The sequence below is a fragment of the Heterodontus francisci genome, chromosome 29, assembly GCF_036365525.1.
Source record: "Heterodontus francisci isolate sHetFra1 chromosome 29, sHetFra1.hap1, whole genome shotgun sequence".
Classification (NCBI taxonomy): Eukaryota; Metazoa; Chordata; class Chondrichthyes; order Heterodontiformes; family Heterodontidae; genus Heterodontus; species Heterodontus francisci.
Genome location: NC_090399.1, coordinates 67,091,377 through 67,113,528, shown reverse-complemented (window position 1 = coordinate 67,113,528; position 22,152 = coordinate 67,091,377). Strand labels below are relative to the sequence as shown.

At 57.0% G+C, this 22,152-nt stretch overlaps 2 protein-coding genes and 1 pseudogene across 2 annotated transcripts; all 3 read left to right on the top strand.

The window, feature by feature from the left end:
* The first annotated feature begins 11,462 nt into the window (after window positions 1–11,462).
* On the top strand, window positions 11,463–13,233 carry LOC137345900 (octapeptide-repeat protein T2-like). Its single transcript, XM_068009142.1, has 2 exons — window positions 11,463–11,652; window positions 12,776–13,233. The coding sequence occupies exons 1-2, from the start codon at window positions 11,463–11,465 to the stop codon at window positions 13,231–13,233; spliced, it is 648 nt and encodes a 215-aa protein (XP_067865243.1).
* A 3,538-nt stretch (window positions 13,234–16,771) lies between these two features.
* LOC137345899 (uncharacterized) lies at window positions 16,772–18,542 on the top strand (annotated as a pseudogene).
* A 3,101-nt stretch (window positions 18,543–21,643) lies between these two features.
* Window positions 21,644–22,066, top strand: LOC137345898 (octapeptide-repeat protein T2-like). Its single transcript, XM_068009141.1, has one exon. It carries the CDS (start codon window positions 21,644–21,646, stop codon window positions 22,064–22,066), a length of 423 nt encoding a protein of 140 aa, XP_067865242.1.
* The last annotated feature ends 86 nt before the right edge of the window (window positions 22,067–22,152 follow it).

The following is a 22,152-nucleotide window of genomic DNA, read 5'->3' as shown; positions in this document are numbered from 1 at the left end:
CACTGCGGGTGGCGAAGGGGCTCGGGAGTGTGGAGCGATCCCGGCCGAGCTGACACCCGCTCGGCCGGAACTGCTCATCGGACCCAGGCCCCGAAACCCTCCTTGGGAGCCGGTCCCGCACAACCTGAGCCGCCTCTCGGAAATGCCCTCTGTGCCATTCCAATTGGAGCGGAGGGGTTTCCTGTACGGGCTGCTCCTGCACACTCTCCACTTCCTCGCCCTCGTCAGCCGGCCGGACACGCCCTGGTGGTTCGCGTTGCCATCTGGCGGCGAGGGGAAACCCCGATGGAGGTCTCCCTATGCGGGAGTCTTCCCCCTTTACATCGGGGACCTGGGGTGGAGGATGCTGCACAGAGCAGTCCCGTTCAATAGGCTTTTAAGTAGGTTCACGGACTCCCAGGCTGCCTGTACTTTCTGCGGCCAGGACGAGTCCGTGTTTCACATTTATACGGAATGTGCGAGGTTGCAGCCCCTATTTGAGTATCTGAAGGGGCTGCTCCTCAAATTCTGGCTGCAATTCAGTCCCACGCTCCTGATCTTTGGGCACCCGGTGCGGAGGGGCTTGGGCCGGGAGGAGGATCTCCTCGTCGGTCTGCTCCTGGGCCTGGCCAAGGTGGCAATTCACAGGTCCAGGTTGCGGGCCGTCGGGGGGTCCGTCCTCCCCGATTGCCTGCCCCTCTTCCGTGGTTACGTTCGCGCCCGGGTGTCCCTGGAGAAGGAGCATGCGGTGTCCGCCGGTACGTTTGAGGCCTTCCGCGACCGGTGGGCACCACAGGGACTGGAGTGCATCGTCGCCGCCGAGAATGGCATTTTAATTTGAGTTTTTTGTTTATTTATCTGGTTTTAATAAAGTTATTTTAAAACTGTGAATATGTATATAAAGGGGGCCTGATGAATAAAGGCCCCGTCGACGTGAAAAATATTTTTAAAAATGGGGTTCGCTGCTCTCTGAATGTTGAGTGCAGCAACAAGGTGCAGCTGACAGTGCTGCAGTCAGTTGCTGGAGGTGCTGCTGGAGAGGGAGAGCTGAGGAGAAACTGCAAAAACCTTTGAAAAAAAAACGGGGGTTAGATACAGAATAAAGCTCCCTCTAAACTGTCCCCATCAAACACTCCTCGGGCATACGCATCATGGGTTGGCTGCTGGCTAATTCAAGTGTTGACTGCTGATTGCAGCAACGAGCCTCAGCTGAGACTGCTGGTGGCGGAGGTGGAGAGAAGGAGCTGCACTGAGCAAGGGATAGCAGTTACAACCAAGCAGAGGGAAAGCTTCAACAACAATCACCATTAAAGAGAAGAAAGAGATACTTTTTGTTGGAAACAAGGCTTTGTCTGGAGGTGTTTGCTGAACACCAGTAATTTACTTTGGACTGCTGGGGGAGGAACAAGTGCCCAGAACATCAAGGGGTGGGGCTGCCAATTCAGCAGGAATCTGTGCTGCTGCAACAAGCACACAGGGAAGCTCCCTCCCCACCCCAATTGCCCAGCCTGGGTCAGCTGAAGCTGCCTGGCTAAACAGTTGGAAGGTGATAGATAGTGTCTGGGCAGCTTCAGCTGACCCAGGTGAAGACGCCTCCCCCAACCAGAAGACTGGAAGACCAAGTGCAAAGACTGTTTCAAGTGTGCTGTGAGCACCACCTCCAAAAAGCAAGTCATCCCTTACCATCTGTCGTTACCTCTCCTCTATTCCCTCAGCCTCTCCCCTAACCTGTTGTTTGTTTTTTTTTAATACATATTCAATATCTTCTGTGAATCTTTTGTTGTTCAGTGTGCAAGCCCACAATTTTGGGGTGGGTTTGGCTCTTGAGCCATGGCAAGCCCATCATCACCGGTGGCGGGGCCCTCTCATAACTATGCGGCTGTAGCCTCTGTGGCCACCCATGTGACCCCGTCACCTTTCAAATTAATTACTTCGAGTCATGAGGTAAAGAGCTATCCCCACCCCAATATGTCTATAGAGGCCTGTGTAAAGGCGATGGCCGAGGTTGTCGGCCCCTCGGCCATTGTGGCAGCCTCAAAAATGTACTGTGTGAAGGCTGTGTTCTTCCTGAAGACCGAGTGGGCCGTGTCCCTGGCCCTGAGTAAAGGGCTCACTGTGGGTGGGACTTTCCTGCCGGTGGACTCTCTGGGGGCCACTGCACAGCGGATAATGTTATCAAACATCCTTCCCTTCATTCCCAGTGAGCTTCTCCTCCCCCACCTGCACCATCTGGGGGAGGTGAGGTCAGGGATCACCCCAGTCCCGCTCGGTCTTCGGGAGCACAGCCTCCGACATGTCTACTCCTTCCGCCGCCAGGTATTTATGCAGCTGGTGCGGGAGGAGGTCTTGGAGGGCCACTTCAGTGTGGAGTTCCAGGGGACGGCCTACCGCGTCCTTTGGACCTCGGACGGTGCGCGGTGCCACGTCTGCAAGGGGGTGAGGCATGTTCGTAAGAACTGCCCCAACCTCCCGGCCGCCAGTTCCACCTCGGCGGCCCAGAGTGGCGCCACTGCACCTCCTCCCACTCCCCCCTCACATCCAACATACATCACTCAGTCGGTTCCAGAGGCTGTGGTTTTCACAGCCTCCAGCGGGGAGGGCAGTGCCCGTCCAAGTGGAAGGAAGGCGCGGAGGAAAAGTAAACACCGAGAGGCTCGTCCCCTGGACGCCATGACACAACCCGAGCCTGGGTTCAGCCCAAGGCCTGCTCCAATGAGATTCCACCTGTCCCAGGGCTGGTCTCAGGCCCAGAGTAACTAAAAAAAAGGAGGGTACGGAGACGGAGGCGGAGGCCTCTGATGGCATGGAGGTCTCTGAGCCTCTGCGCCCTAGCGGGAAAAAGAGGAGAAGGCACCGCTCCACAGAGGTAACACAGGGCCCTGAGGTGCAGGGCCCATCTGTTGGAGGGGAGCTGTCTCCTATTTCAGGTCCCCAGGTTCTCCCTGCCACCACCACCATCAAGGCTGCAAAGTCTGGGCAGGAGCTCCCTATTCCTCAGGATGGAGGGGAGGGGGAGGCTCCTCTACATGCAGCCCCTCCTGTGGGAGCAAGTAAAGCCCTAATTGTGGTGGGGGAGTCTGGGGATGCTTCTGGAGAAGCCTCCCATTTTGCCATTGGGTCGGGTGCCCTGAGTGGAGGGGAGGACGAGTCCCCAAAGGGTCGACCCTCCCAGCCAGAAACCACTGACAACCAGGAGACACCCGACCTGGTTATAGCTGAAAATGCTGCCCCATCTGCTGGGCCTGTGGATGCTGTCTCCGCCTCCGGTCTCGGCTCCGGCTGGATTTCCGGAGTCGTGAACTTCTGTCTCCCCTGGACCGCTCATTGGCCTGGGGACGGAGGTGGAGGGGGGTCCTGAACCGCTGCCGCCCACAGACACCAGTTTCACAGTAGAACCCAGAAAGGACTCCTCCGCCATCGATCCTGGGGGTGGGATCGTGACGGAGGCGGGACCAATTGGCGCGGCCGGGACTTCCGTCCCACAGTGTGTGGTGGGTGGGTCGGCCGCTGGCCGTGATGACCTCCGGAGGAGGATGGGGATTCGGTGTGGGGCACGGAGGATGACCTTGATTCCATCGCCAGTGAGGTGGTGGAGTCCCTCGTTCCTCCCACCGAGTCTCCTCTCATCCCCACGGCAGAACTCCGGGATTTCCACGCGGCATGCAGGAGTTGCCGCAATAAAGTTCAGCTGGCCCTCAGCCGTTGCTCATGTCTGGCGCTAATCATTCAGTCCGTCCGTGCCGCCCTCAAGAAAGCGGGCAAGGGCACGGACGTGAAACTGGTTGAGAGGCGCCGTTTTAATGTGTTCCTCAATGGGTTGCTGGGGGAGTGGAAGGCCAGGTGCACTTCCAATCCCTCCTCACAGTGAGGTGTTGGTGACGGGTTTTAAGTACCTTTGACATGAAGATAACCATAGCCAGCCTCAACATCAACGGCAGCAGGGGGTCTCACCGCAGATTTCACAATCTCTCAGTCCTCAGGGAAGGGAGATACGCGGTGAGCTTTCTGCAGGAAACCCACACCGTTCCGGGAGACGAAGCTACCTGGCTCCTGGAGTGGCAGGGTGGGGTCTACATGAGTCACCTCACCCCTATTTCTACTGGGGTGGCTATCTTGTTGGCCCCGACTTTTCAGCCGGAGATCTTGGGGGTCAAGGAGCTAGTGCCGAGCCGCTTGCTCCACCTCGCCGTTCGCCTGGGTAGCATGCCGCTCCACTTTGTGAACGTGTACGCGCCCAGGCCTGGCGCGTTGCAAGCGCGCTTCTTTGAAGAAGTGTCCGCTCTCTTGAGCTCCATCGATAGCGGCGAGTGCATTATCCTCGGGGGGGGGATTTTAAAAACACCCTCGAGGTGGGGGATCGCTCCGGTCCCCAGCGGGGCCAGACATCGGTGGAGAAGTTGAGTAAACTGATCTGCTCCCTCAACTTGGTGGACATCTGGCGGAATCTCCATCTCAACTCCAGCGCCTTCACATGGAGGTCTGGAGGAGGAGGGTCCTGAATCGACTGCCTCTACTTTTCGCAAGCGTACGTCTCCCGTATCTCGGCGGCCTCCATGCGGCTGGTGCCGTGCTCGGACCACCACCTGATGTGGGCGGAGTTTACTCCGCTCCGCACGCGGGCGGGGTCCACTCCGCTCTGCACGCGGGCGGGGTCCGTGTACTGGCACTTTAACAACCGGCTGCTGGAGGACGAAGGATTTCGGGACTCGTTCCGTCGATTCTGGGCCGACTGGAGTAGGAAGCAGGGGGGCTTCCCCTCCTTGAGGCTATGGTGGGATGTGGGCAAGACTCACATCCGCGTCTTCTGTCAGGAGTACGCGAAGGGGTCGACCAAGAGGCGGGAGGCCGCGATCGGGCGCCTTGAGAGGGAGGTGCTCGACTTGGAGTCCCGCCTCGGTCATGCCGTCGTGGACCCGGCCCTGTGGCAGGTGTACAAAGAGAAGAAGGGCGCGCTGAGGGACCTGCAGCTCATAGGGTCCCGAGGCGCGTACGTGAGGTCGCGGATCCAGATCCTGGAAAATTTGGACCGCGCCTCACCCTTCTTCTACACGCTGGAAAAATGGCGGGGGGTCCGTAAGCAGCTCATCGAGCTGCTGGCCGACGACGGATCCTCCATCACAGATCCAAGGGAATGGGCCTCCTGATCCGTACTTATTACAGTGCATTGTTCTCTCCGAATCCGTCCAGCGAGGATGCGCGCAGAGTTTTGTGGGAGGACCTGCCGCTGGTCAGCCCGGAGGGCGCCGAAGGATTGGAGGCTCCGCTCACGTTGGCGGAGCTGACTGGCGCCCTCCACCAGCTCTCGAGGGGCAAATCCCCAGGGCTGGATGGGTTGACCGTGGAGTTCCTCAGGGCGTTCTGGGACGTCCTGGGGGAAGATTACGCACAGGTCCTGGGGGAAAGCCTGGCGACCGGGGAGATGCCCCTCTCGTGGCGCAGGGCGGTCTTCGTCCTGCTGCTGAAGAGGGGCGATCTCCACCTGCTTAAAAACTGGCGTCCGGTCTCCCTCCTCAGCACAGATTATAAGATCTTTGCCCGGGCTATGTCTACCCGCCTGGGCTCCGTGCTGGCCCACATGATCCACCCTGACCAGTCTTACACGGTCCTGGCCATCCAGGACAACATCCACCTGGTCCGGGACCTGATCCATCTTTCCCAGAGGACTGGTCAGTCGGTCGCCTTTCTCTCCCTCGATCAGGAGACGGCGTTCGACAGGTTGGATCACGAATACCTTTTCGGGACTCTGCGCGCTTTCGGACTCGGGCCGCATTTAGTGGCCCGGGTCCGACTTTTATACGCCGCCGCAGAGTGTCCAATCAAGGTTAACGCCTTGACGGTGCCCCTTCGCTTTGGGAGAGGAGTGCGTCAGGGATGCCCCATGTCCGGCCAATTGTATACCATCTGCGTGGAGGCCTTCCTGTGCCTGCTTCGCAGGAGGTTGACGGGATTGGCTCTGCGCGAGCTGGCCATGCGGGTCGTCCTCTCGGCTTACGCCGACGACGTGCTCCTCGCGGTCACAGATCCCGTTGACTTGCGGAGGATGCGCGACTGCCAGCAGACCTTTTCTCCGCGAAGATCAATTGGGAAAAATGTTCCGGACTCCTGGTGGGTCAGTGGCGGGTGGACTCCCTGCCGGAGGAGATGACACCTTTTGAGTGGAGCACCATGCACCTCCTCTATCTGGGAGTCCACCTTAGCCCCGCTGAGGAAGCCTGGCAGGAGTTGGAGGCAAAAGTCACCACTCGGCTGGGGCGCTGGACAGGACTGCTCCAAGTGCTTTCCTACAGGGGCCGAGCGCTGGTCATAAACCAACTGGTGGCCTCCATGTTGTGGTACCGGTTGGTCACTTTGGCCCCGCTCCCTGTATTTGCCACCAAGATCCAGAAGAAGCTTGTCAATTTCTTCTGGGGCAAGAGGAAACACTGGGTCTCAGCCGCGGTCCTGAGTCTCCCGATTGAGGAGGGCGGCCAGTCGCTGGTGTGCGTCCTCACCCCGGCTACGACTCTCCGCCTTCGGACCCTGCAGAGATACCTGTACGTCGAGCGTCCTCCTAGATGGTGTGCGCTGGAGACGTATTTTTTCCGCCAGTGTCACTGCCTTCAAGACGACACGCAGCTCCCGGCGGAGTCCATTAGCCGCGCCTCTCTGAGGGAGTTGCCTGTCTTTTACCGGGATCTTTTCCGAGTCTGGAACATGGTCGCCTCCAGTCAGGGCGCTCCCCCGCCGGCGGAGGAGAGCGCCTCGGCTGTCCGGGCGGCCGACTCCGGGTCGGACCGGCGGGCGGAGGAGTAGCCGAAGTCCCCGGGACGCCCCTCACTGCGGGTGGCCCCTCACTGCTCATCGAACCCAGGCCCCGAAACCCTCCTCGGGAGCCGGTGCCGCACAACCCGAGCCGCCTTTCGGAAATGCCCTCCATGCCATTCCAATCGGTGCGGAGGGGTTTCCTGTACGGGCTGCTACTACACACTCTCCACTTCCTGGCCCTCGTCAGCCGGCCAGACATGCCCTGGCGGACCGCGTTACCATCTGGCGGCGAGGGGAAACCCCGATGGAGGTCTCTCTACGCGGGAGTCCTCCCCCTTTACTTTGGGGACCTGGGGTGGAGGGTGTTGCACAGGGCAGTCCCGTGCAATAGACTTTTCATGGACTCCCAGGCCACCTGTACTTTCTGCGGCCTGGACGAGTCTGTGTTCCACGTTTATACGGAGTGTGCGAGGTTGCAGCCCCTCTTTGAGTATTTGAAGGGGCTGCTCCTCAAGTTCTGGCTGTACTTCAGTCCCACGCTCCTGATCTTTGGGCACCCGGTGAGGGAGTGCATGGGATGGGAGGAGGATCTGCTCGTCGGTCTGCTTCTGGGCCAGGCCAAGGTGGCAATTAACAGGTCCAGGTTGCGGGCCATCAGGGGGGTCCGCCCTCCCCGATTGCCTGCCCCTCTTCCGCGGTTCCGTTCGCGCCCGGGTGTCCCTGGAGAACGAGCATGCGGTGTCCGCCGGTACGGTTGAGGCCTTCCGCGACCGGTGGGCACCGCAGGGACTGGAGTGCATTGTCGACGCCGAGAATGGCATTTTAATTTGAGTTTTCTGTTTATTTATCTGTTTTTAATAAAGTTATTTAAAAAATTTAATTATGTATATAAAGGGGGCCTGAGGAATAAAGGCCCCCTTGACATGAAAAATATAAAAGGGGCCTGGGGTATAAAAGCCACCTTGGAAAACAAAAAAGAAAAAAAAATGGGGTTGGCTGCTCTCTGATTAGGAATCAAAAATAAAGGAAAAAAAAAACAAGGTTCGATTCAAAGCCAAGCAGCCCAAGCTGAGGCCCCTTTAACTGGACAGCTCAAAGCCTGTGATCACAGGACAAGCCTGACCCTCACACTGACCCTCACAGTGAGATGAGACATCACAATAGGTTTGTAAACTGGGTCAGTTTGAGACAGGAGGTTGTACAAGCAGTTTCAGTGAAGGAAAAGGATCTGCACTGACTGGGACGAACTGGCTGATCTATCTCAGAGTGAATGTGGTCAAGTAGAAGATATGAACAGGTTCACTTTGTGAAGGGAGTGTGAACAATGTGTGATGATTGTTGCTGTAGATGGTTTGTTTAGACCTGTTATTTCAGCTTGTATCATCCCCTGTGTAACAATAAGATCCAGCGTCGTAACGGTGCAGATAAAATTCCCATGAAATTGGTTTCGGTAACACTGCAGGTGCCAGTGCTACAGAAGCTCTGCATGGCGCGTTCTGACGGATGTGTGTTCAATATAAGTGTGCAGAATTGGGCAGATGTTCACGGCAATGATTTGCCACATGGTCTGCCATTTTGGAGCACACAGGTCCAGTTAACACCCTGTCATAATCACATGGGTTCAGCTGTACGAGGAACCCCCCCCCCCCCCCCCCCCACCACCCCTTCCCCTGCAACTTACAGGTGAGGGGGTTTTGACTTAACTCTGCTCGTGCCGAGTTAGTTGACGTGTGATGTGTTCTCGGAGGAGTTTTGCTACCTCTTTAGATCGTCAAGGGAGCGATGCTGGATCCTGCCGAGGAGGTCAGAGGAGTTTGCAGCCCTGTCGAGGGAAAGTCTGCTAAAGTAGTGGGGGCGATAGCTGCAGGCCCTCCTGAGCTGCAGAATGATTTGGAAATGGAGCTCAGTCTGCCAGGGGAAGTTCTCTGCAGAATGATGATGGAGAGGGCTCTCAATAGAAGGCCCAACACACCGAGGATTTTTAGGGAGCAATTCTGCAGCCTCCATTGCAGCAGGAGCAGTGGGCAAGGTGCGTGGGTTTCACCAAGCAGGTGGTGACTGAACTGTGCCACCTCCTACAACTTGACCTCCAACCTCACATAGGATCAGAGGTGAGCTGGCAAGATGGATACAGAACTGTCTCGGTCATAGAAGACAGAGGGTAGCAGTGGAAGGGTGCTTTTCTGAATGGAGGGATGTGACTAGTGGTGTTCCGCAGGGATCAGTGCTGGGACCTTTGCTGTTTGTAGTATATATAAATGATTTGGAGGAAAATGTAGCTGGTCTGATCAGTACGTTTGCAGACGACACAAAGGTTGGTGGAGTTGCGGATAGTGATGAGGATTGTCAGAGGATACAGCAGGATATAGATCGGTTGGAGACTTGGGTGGAGAAATGGCAGATGGAGTTTAATCCGGACAAATGTGAGGTAATGCATTTTGGAAGGTCTAATGCAGGTGGGAAGTATACAGTAAATGGCAGAACCCTTAGGAGTATTGACAGGCAGAGATCTGGGTGTACAGGTCCACAGGTCACTGAAAGTGGCAACGTAGGTGGATAAGGTAGTCAAGAAGGCATACGGCATGCTTGCCTTCATCGGTCGGGGCATAGAGTATAAAAATTGGCAAGTCATGCTGCAGCTGTACAGAACTTTAGTTTGGCCACACTTAGAATATTGCGTGCAATTCTGGTCGCCACACTACCAGAAGGATGTGGAGGCTTTGGAGAGGGTACAGAAGAGGTTGACCAGGATGTTTCCTGGTCTGGAGGGCATTAGCTATAAGGAGAGGTTGGATAAACTCGGATTGTTTTCACTGGAACGACGGAGGTGGAGGGGTGACATGATAGAGGTTTACAAAGTTATGAGCGGCATGGACAGAGTGGATAGTCAGAAGCTTTTTCCCAGGGTGGAAGAGTCAGTTACTAGGGGACATAGGTTTAAGGTGAGAGGGGCAAAGTTTAGAGGGGATGTGCGAGGCAAGTTCTTTACACAGAGGGTGGTGAGTGCCTGGAACTTGCTGCCAGGGGAGGTGGTGGAAGCAGATACGATAACGACATTTAAGAGACATCTTGACAAATACATGAATAGAAAGGGAATAGAGGGATATGGGCCCCGGAAGTGCAGAAGGTGTTAGTTTAGGCAGACATCAAGATCGGCGCAGGCTAGGAGGGCCGAATGGCCTGTTCCTGTGCTGTACTCTTTGTTCTCACAGGTCGACTCTGCCATTGGCCATTAAGGTCACATTTACCCACAATTTCTACGTCAGTGAATCCTTCCCGGTGGGAACAGGCGACATCAGCAACATCTCGCAGTTCACCACCCTTCACTGTATCAGGGAGGTGACAGACGGCCTGTATAGAAAGAGAGGGGACGATGGTCTTCTCACTGACCAGAGAGAAGCAGAGTGAGGCAGCACGTGGATTAGCCAGGCTGAGGAGATGCTCAATGTGCAGGGAGCAATTGACTGTATACATGTGGCTCTGTGGGCCCCACATGTTCACGGGGATGACTGTAAAGGCTACCGCTCTATCAGCTCCAGTTAGTTTGTGAACATGATGGAAAGATCCTCTCAGTGAATGCCTGCTCTCTTGGAAGCAGCCCAGACACCTTCACCCAGCGGCAGTCAGCCATACCAGCCATCTTTGAGACACCATGAAAAAGCAGAGGCTGGCTGCTGGGTGATGAGATACCCGCTGTACACCCGGGCAATGACACCCATCCACTGCCAGTCAGGCAACGGCATGGTGCCTGCAGTGGGAGCCATGCTGCCACCAGGAACGTCATGGAGTAAACCATTGGCACCCTGAAGTAACGGTTCCGCTGCCAGGAGCAGGCGAGGGAGCAAGAGGAGCCCACCACAACGCAACAGAGCGTGTGTCCAGTTTCATAGTGGTCATTCATAACCTCACCAACAGCAGAATGCAGCCCTGGGAAGCAGGTACTCAATGGCTACCTCTGGAGGGGCGAGGAGGAAGAGGAGAAAGAAGAGAAAGAAGAAGAGGAGGAGGTAGGAAGAGGGGGAGGAGGAGGAGGAGAAGAGGAGGAGGAAAAGAGGAGGAGGAAGAGAAAGAGGAGGAGAAGAGGAGGAGGGAGGAGAGGAGGAGGCGAAGAGGAGGAGGAGGAGAAGAGGAGGAGGAGGAAGAGGGGGAGGAGAAGAGGAGGAGAAAAGGAGGAGAAGAGGAGGAGGAGGAAAAGAGGAGGAAGAAGAGGAGGAGAGGAGGAGGCGAAGAGGAGGAGGAGGAAAAGAGGAGAAGAGGAGGAGGAGGAAAAGAGGAGAAGAGGAGGAGGAGGAAGAAGAAGAGGAGACGAGGAGAAGGAGGAAGAAGAGGAGGATTAGGAAGAAGAGGAGGAGCCAGGTAGAGGAGAGGTGGAGGCAAGAAGAGGAGAAGAGGAGGAGGAAAGGAGAAGAGGAGGGGGAGGAAGAAGAGGAGGAGGAAGAAGAGGAGAAGAGGAGGAGGAAAAGAAGAGGAGGATCAGGAGGAGGAAGAAGAGGAGGAGCCAGGTAGAGAAGAGGAGGAGCCAGGTAGAGAAGAGGAGGAGGAGAGGAGGAGACAGGAAGACGAGGAGGCAAAGAGGAGGGGGCGAGGAGGAGGAGGAAGAGGAGAACGCAGGAGGAGGAGGAAGAAGAGGCGGAGAAGAGGAGGAAGAAGAGGAGGAGGAGAAGAGGAGGAAGAAGAGAAGAGGAGGAGGAGGAGAAGAGAAGAGGAGGAGGAGAAGAGAAGAGGAGGAAGAGAACAGGATGAGGCAGAAGAGGAGGAGAAGAGGAGGAAGAAGAGGAGCAGGAGAAGAGGAGGAAGAAGAAGAGAAGAGGAGGAGGAGGAGAAGAGAAGAGGAGGAGGAGAAGAGAAGAGGAGGAAGAGAACAGGATGAGGCCGAAGAGGAGGAAGAAGAGGAGGAAGAAGAGGAGGAGAAGAGGAGGAAGAAGAGGAGCAGGAGAAGAGGAGAAGAGGAGGAGGAAGAAGAAGAGGAGGAGGAAGAAGAGGAGGAGAAGAGAAGAGGAGGAGGAGGGGAGAAGAAGAGGAGGTGGAGAAGAGGAGGAGGAAGAAGAGAAGGTAAAAGGAAAAGGAGGAGGCAGGAAGAGGAGGAGGAAGAAGGGGAGGATGAAGAAGAGGAGGAGGAAGGAAAAGGAGAAGGCGAAGTGGAGGAGACAGGAAGAGGAGGAGGCAGGAAGAGAAGGAGGAAGAAGGGGAGGAGGATGAAGGGGAGGATGAAGAAGAGGAAGAGAAGAGGAGGAGGGGAAGAGTAGGAGGAGGACGAAGAGGAGGAGGAGGAGAGGAGGAAGAACAGGAGGAGCCAGGTAGAGGAGAGGAGGAGGCAGGAGGAGGATGAGAGGAGCAAGCAGGAAGAGAAGGAGGAAGAAGGGGAGAATGAAGAAGAGGAGGAGGAGAAGAGGAGGAGGAGAGGGGGAAGAACAGGAGGAGTCAGGTAGAGGAGAGGAGGAGGCAGGTGGAGGAGGAGAGGAGGCAGGAAGACGAGGAGGTGAAGAGGAGGAGGAGAGGAGGAGGAGGCAGGAAGAAGAGGACAAGAGGAGGAGGAAGAAGAGGCGGAGGCAGGAAGGGGAGGAGGAGAAGAAGAGGAGGAGGCAGGAAGAGGAGGAGGCGAAGAGGAGGAGGCAGGAAGAAGAGGCAGGAGGAGGAGAAGAGAAGGAGGCAGGAAGAGGAGGAGGACAAGAGGAAGAGGCAGGACGAGGAGCAGGAGGAGAATAGGAGGAGGCAGGAAGAAGAGGAGGTAGGAAGATGACAAGGAGAAGAGGGAAGGCAGGAAGAGGAAGAGGAGGAGGAGAAGAGGAGGAGGCAGGAATAGGAGGAGGCAGGGAGGCAGGAAGAGGAGGAGGCAGGAAGAGGAGGAGGCAGGAAGAGGAGGAGGAAAAAGAGGAGGAGGAAGAGGAGGCAGGAAGAGGAGGAGCAGAAGAGTAGGAGGCAAGAAGAGGAGGCCGGAAGAGGAGGAGGGGATGAGGAGGAGGAGAAGAGGAGGGGAGGAGAAGAAGAAGAGGAGGAGGAAGAAGAGGAGGAGGAAGAAGAGAAGGAGGATTAGAGGAAGAGGAGGTGCCAGGTAGAGGAGAGGAGGAGGCAGGAGGAGTAGGACAGGAGGAGACAGGAAGACGAGGAGGCAAGAAGACGAGGAGGAGGAGAGGAGGAGGCGGAAGAAGCGGACGAAGAAGAGGAGGAGGAGGAAGAAGAGGAGGAGGAGAAGAAGAGAAGGAGCCAGGTAGAGGAGAGGAGGAAGAAGAGGACGAAGAAGAGGAGGAGGAGAAGAAGAGAAGGAGCCAGGTAGAGGAGAGGAGGAAGAAGAGGACGAAGAAGAGGAGGACGGAGGAAGAGGAGGAGGCAGGAAGATGTGGAGGCAAAGAGGAGGAGGAGAGGAGGAGGAGGAAGAGGACGAAGAAGAGGAGGAGGCAGGAAGAGGGGGAGGAGAAGAGGACAAGAGGAGGAGGAAGAAGAGGAGGAGAAGATGAAGAGGACAGGAAGAGGAGGCAGAAGAGGAGGAGGCAGAAGAGGCGGAGGAGATGAGGAGGAGGAGAAGAGGATGAGGTAGGAAGAGGAGGAGTAGAAGAGAAGGAGTAGAAGGGGAGGAGTAGAAGAGGGGGAGGAAAAGTGGAGGCAGGAAGAGGAGGAGGAGGAGAAGCAGAGGAGAAGGTAGGAAGAGGAGGACGAGAAGACGAGGAGTAGATGAGGCGGAGGAGAAGATGACGAGGCGGGAAGAGGAGGAGGACAAAAGGAGGAGGAGAAGAGGAAGAGGAGGCAGGAAGAGGAGGAGGAGGAGGCGAGGAGGAGGAGACAGGAAGAGGCGGAGGAGATGAGGAGGAGGAGAAGAGGATGAGTTAGGAAGAGGAGAAGTAGAAGAGAAGGAGTAGAAGAGGAGGAGTAGAAGAGGGGGAGGAAAAGTGGAGGCAGGAAGAGGAGGAGGAGGAGAAGCGGAGGAGGAAGGAAGAGGAGAAGGTAGGAAGAGAAGGACGAGAAGACGAGGAGGAGACAGGAAGAGGTGGATGAGATGAGGAGTCCAAGAGGAGGAGGCAGGAAGAGGAGGAGGAGAAGAGGAGGAGTAGATGAGGCGGAGGAGAAGAGGAGGCAGGAAGAGGAGGAGGAGGAGGCAGGAAGAGGAGGAGGAGGAGGCAGGAAGAGGAGGAGGAGGAGGGACGAAGAGGAGGAGCAGGAGAAGCGGAGGAGGTAGGAAGAGGAGGAGGCAGGAAGAGGAGGAGCTGAAGAGCAGGAGAAGAGGGGGAGGAAAAGCGGAGACAGGAAAAGGAGGAGGAGGCAGGAGGAGGAAGCAGGAAGAAGAGGAGCAGGCTTAGGAGGAGGAAAAGAGGAGGCAGAAAGAGGAGGAGGTGAAGAGGAGTGAGAAGGAGAGGAGGAAGAACAGGAGGAGCCAGGTAGAGGAGAGGAGGAGGCAGGAGGAGGAGGAGAGGAGGAGGTTGAGAGGAGGAGGAGGAGGCAGGAAGAGGAAGACGCAGGAGGAGGAGAAGAGGAGGAGGAGGAAGAGGAGAAAGAACAGGAGGAGCCAGGTAGAGGAGAGGAGGAGGCAGGAGGAGGAGGAGAGGAGGAGGCGAAGAGGAGGAGAGGAGGAGAAGAGGGCAGATAGAGGAGGAGGAGAAGCGGAGGAGGCAGGAAGAAGAGGAGGAGGAGGACAGGAGGAAGAACAGGAGGAGCCAGGTAGAGGAGAGGTGGAGGCAGGAGGAGGACGCAGGAGGAGGAGGAAGAGGAGGAGGAGAAGAGGAGGAGGATGTGAAGAGGAGGAGGAGGAGAGGAGGGAGAACAGGAGGAGCCAGGTAGAGGAGAGGTGGAGGCAGGAGGAGGACGCAGGAGGAGGAGGAAGAGGAGGAGGAGAAGAGGAGGAGGATGTGAAGAGGAGGAGGAGGAGAGGAGGGAGAACAGGAGGAGCCAGGTAGAGGAGAGGAGGAGGCAGGAGAAGGAGGACGCAGGAGGAGGAGGAAGAGGAGGAGGAGAAGAGGAGGAGGATGTGAAGAGGAGGAGGAGGAGAGGAGGGAGAACAGGAGGAGCCAGGTAGAGGAGAGGTGGAGGCAGGAGGAGGAGGACGCAGGAGGAGGAGGAAGAGGAGGAGGAGAAGAGGAGGAGGATGTGAAGAGGAGGAGGAGGAGAGGAGGGAGAACAGGAGGAGCCAGGTAGAGGAGAGGAGGAGGCAGGAGGAGGAGGAGAGGAGAACGCAGGAACAGGAGGAGGAGGAGGAGAAGAGGAGGAGGAGGAAGAGGAGGAGGAGAAGGGGAGGATGCGAAGAGGAGGAGGAGGAGAGGAGGAAGAACAGGAGGAGCCAGGTAGAGGAGAGGAGGAGGCAGGAGGAGGAGGAGAGGAGAACGCAGGAACAGGAGGAGGAGGAGGAGAAGAGGAGGAGGAGGAGGAGGAGAAGGGGAGGATGCGAAGAGGAGGAGGAGGAGAGGAGGAAGAACAGGAGGAGCCAGGTAGAGGAGAGGAGGAGGCAGGAGAAGGAGGACGCAGGAGGAGGAGGAAGAGGAGGAGGAGAAGAGGAGGATGCGAAGAGGAGGAGAGGAGGAGAAGAGAAGGCAGATAGAGGAGGAGGAGAAGCGGAGGAGGCAGGAAGAGGAGGAGGAGGAGAGGAGTAAGAACAGGAGGAGCCAGGTAGAGGAGAGGAGGAGGCAGGAGGAGGAGGCAGGAAGAGGAGGAGGAGGAGGAGAAGAGGAGGATGTAGGAAGACGAGGAGGCAGGAAGACGAGGAGGCAAAGAGGAGGAGGAGGAAGAAGGGGACGAAGAAGAGGAGGAGGAGGAAGAAGAGGAGGAGGAGAAGAAGAGAAGGAACCAGGTAGAGGAGAGGAGGAAGAAGAGGACGAAGAAGAGGAGGAGGGAGGAAGAGGAGGAGGCAGGAAGACGTGGAGGCAAAGAGGAGGAGGAGAGGAGGAGGAGGAAGAAGAGGACGAAGAAGATGAGGAGGCAGGAAGAGGGGGAGGAGAAGAGGCGGAGGAGATGAGGAGGAGGAGAAGAGGATGAGGTAGGAAGAGGAGGAGTAGAAGAGAAGGAGTAGAAGGGGAGGAGTAGAAGAGGGGGAGGAAAAGTGGAGGCAGGAAGAGGAGGAGGAGGAGAAGCAGAGGAGAAGATAGGAAGAGGAGGACGAGAAGACGAGGAGTAGAAGAGGAGGAGACAGGAAGAGGTGGAGGAGATGAGGAGGAGTAGATGAGGCGGAGGAGAAGATGACGAGGCGGGAAGAGGAGGAGAGGAGGAGGACAAAAGGAGAAGGAGAAGAGGAGGAGGAGGAGGCAGGAAGTGGAGGAGGAGGAGGCGAGGAGGAGGCAGGAAGACGAGGAGGCGAAGAGGAGGAGAGGAGGAGGAGGCAGGAAGAGGAGGACGCAGGAAGAGGAGGAGGAGAAGAGGATGAGGTAGGAAGAGGAGTAGAAGAGAAGGAGTAGAAGAGGAGGAGTAGAAGAGGGGGAGGAAAAGTGGAGGCAGGAAGAGGAGGAGGAGGAGAAGCGGAGGAGGATGGAAGAGGAGAAGGTAGGAAGAGAAGGACGAGAAGACGAGGAGTCCAAGAGGAGGAGGCAGGAAGAGGTGGAGGCAGGAAGAAGAGGAGGAGTAGATGAGGCGGAGGAGAGGAGGAGGAGGCAGGAAGAGGAGGAGGAGGAGGAGGGATGAAGAGGAGGAGGAGGAGAAGCGGAGGAGGTAGGAAGAGGAGGAGGATTAGGAAGAAGAGGAGGAGCCAGGTAGAGGAGAGGTGGAGGCAAGAAGAGGAGAAGAGGAGGAGGAAAGGAGAAGAGGAGGGGGAGGAAGAAGAGGAGGAGGAAGAAGAGGAGAAGAGGAGGAGGAAAAGAAGAGGAGGATCAGGAGGAGGAAGAAGAGGAGGAGCCAGGTAGAGAAGAGGAGGAGCCAGGTAGAGAAGAGGAGGAGGAGAGGAGGAGACAGGAAGACGAGGAGGCAAAGAGGAGGGGGCGAGGAGGAGGAGGAAGAGGAGAACGCAGGAGGAGGAGGAAGAAGAGGCGGAGAAGAGGAGGAAGAAGAGGAGGAGGAGAAGAGGAGGAAGAAGAGAAGAGGAGGAGGAGGAGAAGAGAAGAGGAGGAGGAGAAGAGAAGAGGAGGAAGAGAACAGGATGAGGCAGAAGAGGAGGAGAAGAGGAGGAAGAAGAGGAGCAGGAGAAGAGGAGGAAGAAGAAGAGAAGAGGAGGAGGAGGAGAAGAGAAGAGGAGGAGGAGAAGAGAAGAGGAGGAAGAGAACAGGATGAGGCCGAAGAGGAGGAAGAAGAGGAGGAAGAAGAGGAGGAGAAGAGGAGGAAGAAGAGGAGCAGGAGAAGAGGAGAAGAGGAGGAGGAAGAAGAAGAGGAGGAGGAAGAAGAGGAGGAGAAGAGAAGAGGAGGAGGAGGGGAGAAGAAGAGGAGGTGGAGAAGAGGAGGAGGAAGAAGAGAAGGTAAAAGGAAAAGGAGGAGGCAGGAAGAGGAGGAGGAAGAAGGGGAGGATGAAGAAGAGGAGGAGGAAGGAAAAGGAGAAGGCGAAGTGGAGGAGACAGGAAGAGGAGGAGGCAGGAAGAGAAGGAGGAAGAAGGGGAGGAGGATGAAGGGGAGGATGAAGAAGAGGAAGAGAAGAGGAGGAGGGGAAGAGTAGGAGGAGGACGAAGAGGAGGAGGAGGAGAGGAGGAAGAACAGGAGGAGCCAGGTAGAGGAGAGGAGGAGGCAGGAGGAGGATGAGAGGAGCAAGCAGGAAGAGAAGGAGGAAGAAGGGGAGAATGAAGAAGAGGAGGAGGAGAAGAGGAGGAGGAGAGGGGGAAGAACAGGAGGAGTCAGGTAGAGGAGAGGAGGAGGCAGGTGGAGGAGGAGAGGAGGCAGGAAGACGAGGAGGTGAAGAGGAGGAGGAGAGGAGGAGGAGGCAGGAAGAGGAGGACAAGAGGAGGAGGAAGAAGAGGCGGAGGCAGGAAGGGGAGGAGGAGAAGAAGAGGAGGAGGCAGGAAGAGGAGGAGGCGAAGAGGAGGAGGCAGGAAGAAGAGGCAGGAGGAGGAGAAGAGAAGGAGGCAGGAAGAGGAGGAGGACAAGAGGAAGAGGCAGGACGAGGAGCAGGAGGAGAATAGGAGGAGGCAGGAAGAAGAGGAGGTAGGAAGATGACAAGGAGAAGAGGGAAGGCAGGAAGAGGAAGAGGAGGAGGAGAAGAGGAGGAGGCAGGAATAGGAGGAGGCAGGGAGGCAGGAAGAGGAGGAGGCAGGAAGAGGAGGAGGCAGGAAGAGGAGGAGGAAAAAGAGGAGGAGGAAGAGGAGGCAGGAAGAGGAGGAGCAGAAGAGTAGGAGGCAAGAAGAGGAGGCCGGAAGAGGAGGAGGGGATGAGGAGGAGGAGAAGAGGAGGGGAGGAGAAGAAGAAGAGGAGGAGGAAGAAGAGGAGGAGGAAGAAGAGAAGGAGGATTAGAGGAAGAGGAGGTGCCAGGTAGAGGAGAGGAGGAGGCAGGAGGAGTAGGACAGGAGGAGACAGGAAGACGAGGAGGCAAGAAGACGAGGAGGAGGAGAGGAGGAGGCGGAAGAAGCGGACGAAGAAGAGGAGGAGGAGGAAGAAGAGGAGGAGGAGAAGAAGAGAAGGAGCCAGGTAGAGGAGAGGAGGAAGAAGAGGATGAAGAAGAGGAGGAGGAGAAGAAGAGAAGGAGCCAGGTAGAGGAGAGGAGGAAGAAGAGGACGAAGAAGAGGAGGACGGAGGAAGAGGAGGAGGCAGGAAGATGTGGAGGCAAAGAGGAGGAGGAGAGGAGGAGGAGGAAGAGGACGAAGAAGAGGAGGAGGCAGGAAGAGGGGGAGGAGAAGAGGACAAGAGGAGGAGGAAGAAGAGGAGGAGAAGATGAAGAGGACAGGAAGAGGAGGCAGAAGAGGAGGAGGCAGAAGAGGCGGAGGAGATGAGGAGGAGGAGAAGAGGATGAGGTAGGAAGAGGAGGAGTAGAAGAGAAGGAGTAGAAGGGGAGGAGTAGAAGAGGGGGAGGAAAAGTGGAGGCAGGAAGAGGAGGAGGAGGAGAAGCAGAGGAGAAGGTAGGAAGAGGAGGACGAGAAGACGAGGAGTAGATGAGGCGGAGGAGAAGATGACGAGGCGGGAAGAGGAGGAGGACAAAAGGAGGAGGAGAAGAGGAGGAGGAGGCAGGAAGAGGAGGAGGAGGAGGCGAGGAGGAGGAGACAGGAAGAGGCGGAGGAGATGAGGAGGAGGAGAAGAGGATGAGTTAGGAAGAGGAGAAGTAGAAGAGAAGGAGTAGAAGAGGAGGAGTAGAAGAGGGGGAGGAAAAGTGGAGGCAGGAAGAGGAGGAGGAGGAGAAGCGGAGGAGGAAGGAAGAGGAGAAGGTAGGAAGAGAAGGACGAGAAGACGAGGAGGAGACAGGAAGAGGTGGATGAGATGAGGAGTCCAAGAGGAGGAGGCAGGAAGAGGAGGAGGAGAAGAGGAGGAGTAGATGAGGCGGAGGAGAAGAGGAGGCAGGAAGAGGAGGAGGAGGAGGCAGGAAGAGGAGGAGGAGGAGGGACGAAGAGGAGGAGCAGGAGAAGCGGAGGAGGTAGGAAGAGGAGGAGGCAGGAAGAGGAGGAGCTGAAGAGCAGGAGAAGAGGGGGAGGAAAAGCGGAGGCAGGAAAAGGAGGAGGAGGCAGGAGGAGGAAGCAGGAAGAAGAGGAGCAGGCTTAGGAGGAGGAAAAGAGGAGGCAGAAAGAGGAGGAGGTGAAGAGGAGTGAGAAGGAGAGGAGGAAGAACAGGAGGAGCCAGGTAGAGGAGAGGAGGAGGCAGGAGGAGGAGGAGAGGAGGAGGTTGAGAGGAGGAGGAGGAGGCAGGAAGAGGAAGACGCAGGAGGAGGAGAAGAGGAGGAAGAGGAGAAAGAACAGGAGGAGCCAGGTAGAGGAGAGGAGGAGGCAGGAGGAGGAGGAGAGGAGGAGGCGAAGAGGAGGAGAGGAGGAGAAGAGGGCAGATAGAGGAGGAGGAGAAGCGGAGGAGGCAGGAAGAAGAGGAGGAGGAGGAGAGGAGGAAGAACAGGAGGAGCCAGGTAGAGGAGAGGTGGAGGCAGGAGGAGGAGGACGCAGGAGGAGGAGGAAGAGGAGGAGGAGAAGAGGAGGAGGATGTGAAGAGGAGGAGGAGGAGAGGAGGGAGAACAGGAGGAGCCAGGTAGAGGAGAGGAGGAGGCAGGAGGAGGAGGAGAGGAGAACGCAGGAACAGGAGGAGGAGGAGGAGAAGAGGAGGAGGAGGAAGAGGAGGAGGAGAAGGGGAGGATGCGAAGAGGAGGAGGAGGAGAGGAGGAAGAACAGGAGGAGCCAGGTAGAGGAGAGGAGGAGGCAGGAGAAGGAGGACGCAGGAGGAGGAGGAAGAGGAGGAGGAGAAGAGGAGGATGCAAAGAGGAGGAGAGGAGGAGAAGAGAAGGCAGATAGAGGAGGAGGAGAAGCGGAGGAGGCAGGAAGAGGAGGAGGAGGAGAGGAGTAAGAACAGGAGGAGCCAGGTAGAGGAGAGGAGGAGGCAGGAGGAGGAGGAGGCAGGAAGAGGAGGAGGAGGAGGAGGAGAAGAGGAGGATGTAGGAAGACGAGGAGGCAGGAAGACGAGGAGGCAAAGAGGAGGAGGAGGAAGAAGGGGACGAAGAAGAGGAGGAGGAGGAAGAAGAGGAGGAGGAGAAGAAGAGAAGGAGCCAGGTAGAGGAGAGGAGGAAGAAGAGGACGAAGAAGAGGAGGAGGGAGGAAGAGGAGGAGGCAGGAAGACGTGGAGGCAAAGAGGAGGAGGAGGAGGAAGAAGAGGACGAAGAAGATGAGGAGGCAGGAAGAGGGGGAGGAGAAGAGGCGGAGGAGATGAGGAGGAGAAGAGGATGAGGTAGGAAGAGGAGGAGTAGAAGAGAAGGAGTAGAAGGGGAGGAGTAGAAGAGGGGGAGGAAAAGTGGAGGCAGGAAGAGGAGGAGGAGGAGAAGCAGAGGAGAAGATAGGAAGAGGAGGACGAGAAGACGAGGAGTAGAAGAGGAGGAGACAGGAAGAGGTGGAGGAGATGAGGAGGAGTAGATGAGGCGGAGGAGAAGATGACGAGGCGGGAAGAGGAGGAGAGGAGGAGGACAAAAGGAGGAGGAGAAGAGGAGGAGGAGGAGGCAGGAAGTGGAGGAGGAGGAGGCGAGGAGGAGGCAGGAAGACGAGGACGCAGGAAGAGGAGGAGGAGATGAGGAGTAGAAGAGGATGAGGTAGGAAGAGGAGTAGAAGAGAAGGAGTAGAAGAGGAGGAGTAGAAGAGGGGGAGGAAAAGTGGAGGCAGGAAGAGGAGGAGGAGGAGAAGCGGAGGAGGAAGGAAGAGGAGAAGGTAGGAAGAGAAGGACGAGAAGACGAGGAGTCCAAGAGGAGGAGGCAGGAAGAGGTGGAGGCAGGAAGAAGAGGAGGAGTAGATGAGGCGGAGGAGAGGAGGAGGAGGCAGGAAGAGGAGGAGGAGGAGGAGGGATGAAGAGGAGGAGGAGGAGAAGCGGAGGAGGTAGGAAGAGGAGGAGGCAGTAAGAGGAGGAGCTGAAGAGCAGGAGGAGAAGAGGGGGAGGAAAAGCGGAGGCAGGAAGAGGAGGAGGAGGAAGAGGATATGGAGGAGAGGAGGAGGAGGCAGGAGGAGGAAGCAGGAAGAAGAGGAGCAGGCATAGGAGGAGGAAAAGAGGCAGAAAGAGGAGGAGGAGGCGAAGAGGAGTGAGAAGGAGAGGAGGAAGAACAGGAGGAGCCAGGTAGAGGAGAGGAGGAGGCAGGAGGAGGAGGAGGCAGGAAGAGGAAGACGCAGGAAGAGGAGGAGGAGAAGAGTAGGAGGAAGAGGAGGAGGAGAAGAGGAGGAAGAACAGGAGGAGCCAGGTAGAGGAGAGGAGGAGGCAGGAGGAGGAGGAGAGGAGGAGGCGAAGAGGAGGAGAGGAGGAGAAGAGAAGGCAGATAGAGGAGGAGGAGAAGCGGAGGAGGCAGGAAGAGAAGGAGTAGAAGGGGAGGGGTAGAAGAGGAGGAGAAGCGGTGGAGGCACGAAGAGGAGGAGGAGTAGAGGAGAAGTAGATGAGGTGGAGGAGAAGAGGACAAGGCGGGAAGAGGAGGAGGAGTAGAGGAGGACAAAAGGAGAAGAGGAGGGGGAGGCGGACAAGAGGAAGCGGACAAGGAGGAGGCAGCAAGAGGAGGAGGAGGAGGCAGGAAGTGGAAGAGGAGGGGGAAGAGGGAGGAAGAGGAGGAGGAGGCGAAGTGGAGGAGGTAGGAAGAGGAGGAGGCAGGAAGAGGAGGAATGAAGAGGAAGAGCCGATGAGCAGGAGGAGAAGAGGGGGAGGAAAAGCGGAGGCAGGAAGAGGAGGAGGAAGAGGAGATGGAGGAGAGGAGGAGAAGAGGAGTGGGAAGGAAGAGGAGGAGGAGAAGAGAAGGCAGGTAGAGGCGGATGAGAAGCGGAGGAGTCAGGAAGAGGAGGCAGGAAGAGGAGGAGGAGCCAGGTAGAGAAGAGGAGGAGGAGGAGGAACAGGAGGAGGAGAAGAGCAGAAGCGGAGGTGGTGAGGAGGAGGCAGGAAGAGGAGGAGGAAGAA